General features: G+C 43.4%; 1 protein-coding gene across 1 annotated transcript; it reads right to left on the reverse strand.

The window, feature by feature from the left end:
- Positions 1-1,343: 1,343 nt before the first annotated feature.
- LOC133915703 (uncharacterized) lies at positions 1,344-3,307 on the reverse strand. Its single transcript, XM_062358968.1, is given in 5 exon segments — positions 1,344-1,529; positions 1,531-1,766; positions 2,326-2,376; positions 2,555-2,834; positions 2,965-3,307. Coding segments are annotated over 5 exon segments (1,032 nt in total). The 5' UTR covers positions 3,249-3,307; the 3' UTR covers positions 1,344-1,348.
- Positions 3,308-5,299: the final 1,992 nt, after the last annotated feature.

Below are 5,299 nucleotides of genomic sequence, written 5' to 3' on the forward strand. Positions count from 1 at the left end.
TATTCCCGCACTGAGTGGAACTGTGGAAGATGACTATCGTGCATCTATTCTTTCATACTCATATGTTATATTCATCATGTGTCAAGAGGTCAAGGAGCGTAAGCATTCAGTGTTAATTGCTCAATCCTATTGCAATGAATTGTTGGACGATACATATTCGCTTGCATGGGCTGGACATGAATCACCAAAAGGGAAAATGTTGGAACACAATCTTCATCTTGGTGTCACGATTCCTCAAAAAGGACTGGAACACCCAAATCTTCCATTAGAAGAAAAAAAGGAAGCCCCTCCTGTAGACAGTAACACATGCAACCCTCTCTAGTCTCTAATGTTCCCACACAAATATCAGCACACAGCAGAACACCATGAAGGCAGCAATTAAGCTGAATGTTCTGTAGCGGTGAAGGTTATGTGGAGGTCAGAGTACAATACAGCTACAGATTGATAATAGAGAGTTTATTCACATGCAAAGGGGCATGGACGTGTGTAGCAAAAAGCTTCCTCTTCGTACATCAATAGTAACAGAAGGCCTTGTTCAGTGGAAACTGTTTATATCAAACATTCTAAGCATCCAACAGCATAATTTGCAAAATAATGCAACTGATGACACATGAAGTAATTCTCTTTTAGAGAATAAATGCTTGGAAGGGATAAGAGGAATACATATGACCAGTTGACCACACATCATTTATTTGAGCTGCTGGGCCAGGCCCGCCTAGTTCTGAAAGGCTTATAAGTTATAAGGAGCTTCCAGAATGTTGATCACAATACTTGATTAAAGCTGCTAACGGTGGTACTCAAGGATCCAACACACAAAAGAATGTTCAGATCGTATCATGGATTCATGGTACACGCATTTAATATGCCATCATATTGTCTCCTGACGTCAGTGAGGACATTCAAGATTAACATGGGATTATGTTTGGGCTGTCTATAAACTGAAGGGTGATAGTTCCAACCATTCTGGCATTTTATGTGGTCTCATATGGCCATATCCTTGTGGCGGAACATTAATCAAGCCTCAGAGCATGCTTCATTTATTATAGGGCCAGTAAAACTAGAATGATGCCATCACAGTAGGAAGTTCCATGAGTAGAAGTTGGGCAAAACTCAATTTTTCGATAGGTTACATTTTTTGTTCTTCGGAAAGTAAACCAGATAAACAAACTGTTTCACAAAAGTACTTTTATCAGCTCAATACATTTTATTCAATTTTCAGATATGTATTGCATTGCACTAAATTATATGTTCCTTTACTTTGAATCAGCATCAGCAGTGAAGATAGAAACAAACAGCCAGAGAAATGCAAAAAACAGACAACAACAATAGAAATAGATGCAAAGTTACCTTAAGGAGTTAAAGTTCTGCTATCTATTTGATGTTTGGGTTGTAACATGAATAAAAATATGCCACCTGCAACTGAAACATTCAGAGATTCAAAAGTACCTTCCATTGGAATGCTTACAAGCTCACAGGCTTGGAGGGTCTCTGCAGAAAGGCCACTCCCCTCACTTCCTAACACTAAACACAGATTCATTCACCAGTGAATCAGCTAATTCTTTGGATAGTGAGTGGGTTCCTCTGGATCTGCCACTGCTACTTTCTGGATGACCTGCCGTAATCTTCATATCATATTTAGTAATCAAAGCATGCAGGTCATGCCAGGTACCGGAGACGATAGGATGCTGCAAAGAGGCTCCACAGGCTGCACGAAGTGCCTTTTCATTGAAAGGGTCACAACAAGCTGGAAGAAGAAATACCCCATCCTGTTGGTAGTTGTTTGTACAAGGTGTTAGAAGTGTAGAAGCTGGAAAGACAAATACTATAGAGCATTTGGCAGAGTCGTAAATTTCTCAACCACAGATAATTAATACATATGCATACTGTATGCTTATACCCCATAAAAATGTATTGTGTGCATCAGGATTAGCTATGGAAATTCCGTCTGATCTAAAATAAGGGCATACTGATTTTCTTTCTTTTTTTTTAGCAAAGGAGCAGAATGGATTTTAGTGGCATATAAACGATAGTATGATACTTCTAGTCTTCTAGCTCAGCATGGTCAGCCAACCTAATTTCCTCTGATGAAGCTTCAAGATATGCTTGCCAACGAAAGGAAACTATACTTGATAGTTGAAAATGTACTTAGGTGTACTAAACTATGGTAGATTTATTATTATGCTCAAATTTCTGTAAATCTCTCACAGCTCATTTTATCTTGTAGATCAAATAGGTTCAAACCAAATGACGGTGGTTGTAATCTCAAAAGGAAAAGAATATGCTCTGGTTATCAACAAGTAATGTCAAAGAAAGAAAATAGCATACCCATTTGAAAGCGCAAGCTGATCTTATCAATGTTCCAAGGTTGCCAGGATCCTGCAAGGTGGACAGGTAGTGGCACCATGATCAGCATGACATGCATCGTCCAAAGTATGGAACTATGCTTGTAATGTGCATAACTGCATTCACTTCAAACTATGCTATGTTTCTAACACATAAAAGATGACAACAATTAGTATGTCCCTGCATAATGGTGGGCACGGCATATCTTCACCTGAATCCCATCAAGGACAAGAATCCTCTTTGGAGAATGGAACAACCCATCAACAAGAGCTCCACCCTCATCGCTTCCGAGGTCGTGGAAATGCGTAGGCATGTCAATGACAGCAATCGCCTCGGTCGAATCAACCGATTGCATCCCAGAAACCTTCTTCATCACAGCGGCACTGACATACACGACATTGTCGGAGAACTCATACAACTCCTCCGGGACCTCTACACCGTCCAAGAGAAGCAAGCAATCGATGGCGAAGAACTCAAACCGACACATCTCCCTGCAGCAAGGAGGAGGAACAGTAGGCCAGTAGCTCAGAAATTAGAAGAAAAAAAGGAATGAACTAAACAAGAAGCTTCACAGGATGGGTAAATGACAAGGGCCTGGAACGGCGGGAGAGAGAGGGTTACAGGATGGGCACGAGGCCGACGAGGAGAAGGCGGCGGCAGGAGCGGCGGTACGCGGCGGAGAGCCGGAGCTTCACGCAGTGCTTCACGAGCGGGTTCGCCACGCTCGCCACCTGCTTGCGCTTTTGCCCGCCCCGGAAAGAAGACGCCTTCACCGCCGCGGCGGCCGTCGTACCGGCGGCGCGGGATGAGGCTAGGACCCGAGGCCGGAGGGCTCGCTTCGGTTTCGCCGGAAAGCCGGCCGCCGGGAGCAGCGCCGACGGCGGCGGGGCACGCGCCAGTAGCATCGCGGTGGCGAGCGCGGCCGTGGTGTGGCTCGCTCCTTTGGTAACTTCGGCCTCGTGGGCTTCGCGCCCATCTTAGCTGCTCGTGTACTCATTGTAGTGTCAACGGTCCAGATGACCTCTAGATTCCCCCCGTTCGCTGAGTTTTGACATGTATGGTTAACTTTGGCCTCGGTTAGGATTCATTTGAAATTCTTAAAATTGCTATGGCTGTTTGGCACAACTGAAACTTGAGTTTTTATTAAAAAACTATTTTTCTAAAAAACTGCTTATGGCTTCTGAGAAAAGTTGTTAGTTTATATATTTAATTTTTAGTCTCTCAGCACATAGCTTTTCAGAAAAATCATTTTTAGCCAGCTTATTAGCATTTAGTCCATTTTATTAGAAGCTAACTTATCAGTTTTTCAAAAACCAGCATAAGCTCAGCCTGTTTGGCACAGTTTATGACTTCTGAGAAACGAAAACTGCTAATAAGCTATGCCAAACAGAGCCTATATCACATGCCACACAAATTTCATCTCAATTCAGACAATTGTTGTGGACCATTGGATGAGAATCCAATGGTATCCACACCATCTTCTACCTCTCAGCTCACCTTCTCTCTACATGACAGTTTCTTCATAGAGCTAAAGCATTGCCTTACTCTCTTGCCTCTCACCTGCCTCCGACGAAGTCTCCGCTGCTAGATCTGTGCCCACCGCCGGCTGTCATCTGCTTTGGAGCTCCTTCACTCACTCTGGCACCGGCCCATCGGTTGTCCTCCACTGCCCATGGCTAGTGGTGCCCCCGCACTCGCCTTCCTCCCTCAAGAGCTCTTTTAAGCCCGATGACAAAGGAACCCTCTAGCTCTATTGGAAGCCACCATTTTTCGTCGTCTGATACATTGATCACATTTTCAAACGCCTGATAATTAGAAAGTGTGAAAAAAAGCTTCGGATCGATTTGAAATTCCGGCGTCCCATACTGATTACCGAAGCTTGGCCACTAACCCTTGGATGAAGATCATTTTTGCCGATGTACATCAAGAGCTCCTAGTTACTTCATAGACGGCATGGTGCTGCTGGCCCGACCGAGTCGATGGTGTGCTGGCAGATGCCACGACGGCTAAGTATCCGCGGTTCACTCGGATTTGCCAGCGCTCTAGGAGCAACTAAGCAAGTAGGCAAGGTTGTGCAGAGCTAGCTCGTGCGTTCATTGCGCGCTTTTGCTGTATGTCCTAGTTGTTGAAAACCACCGTGCACACCCGGCTGGAGGACGCTTGTAGCATTTAGGCTCATAGGTAAGTGATAAGTGTTTCGGTGATTAATGATAACCATATCATTGTGACTAATAAATTTATTTTGAAGGGTATAAAAAAAATTTAGTTCACAATGATGATTGGATATTCTTAGTCCCTGAGTTGATTATATAGAGATGTGCATCAAGATTAAGGATTTTTTAGTTCTAAGTGTCACAAAAGAGATGAAGGACACTTAGAGTAGTATAGGTCTCATTTCTTAGTCTTTTGATCGTACTATAAAGAGGAGCTAAGAGTAGTAGTTTGACTTAGTTGAGTCTAGACTTGGTTTGATGCACACTTGTGAAATTCTAGCACTAGGTAGCTCAGAAAAGCCCATGGTAGAGATGTCAAGAAATTAGAGCTCAAAGAAGTTTGAATTGGACGAGCTCGGAAATATTTACTTCACTGGATAGTCTGGTCATGTGAAAGGTGAACTCACTGGATAAATTCTATATCTCAACTCAGGAAGGTATTTAGTTCACCAAATGGTCCGGCGATAAAGATGGTATTCGCACCGGAGCTTTTCTTGGTGACGCGTGTCCTAAATTTTAAAAAGTGCTTCACCGGATAGTCCGGTGTTACACTAGTGAGAGCACCGGAGCTTTTTCCAACTGAAGTGAAATTTCCCAGGAAAATTCAAGTTGAACTCACCGGATTATCCGGTGATGAAAAGAGGGGATCACCGGACTATTTCTTGCAGAGGCAAATTCAAAGTGCAGAAAAATGAAGCTCTACTCACCGGATAGTTCGGTGTTTACGTTGTGGTCACCGGACA

This window comes from Phragmites australis, chromosome 4, assembly GCF_958298935.1.
Source record: "Phragmites australis chromosome 4, lpPhrAust1.1, whole genome shotgun sequence".
NCBI classification, from domain to species: domain Eukaryota; kingdom Viridiplantae; phylum Streptophyta; class Magnoliopsida; order Poales; family Poaceae; genus Phragmites; species Phragmites australis.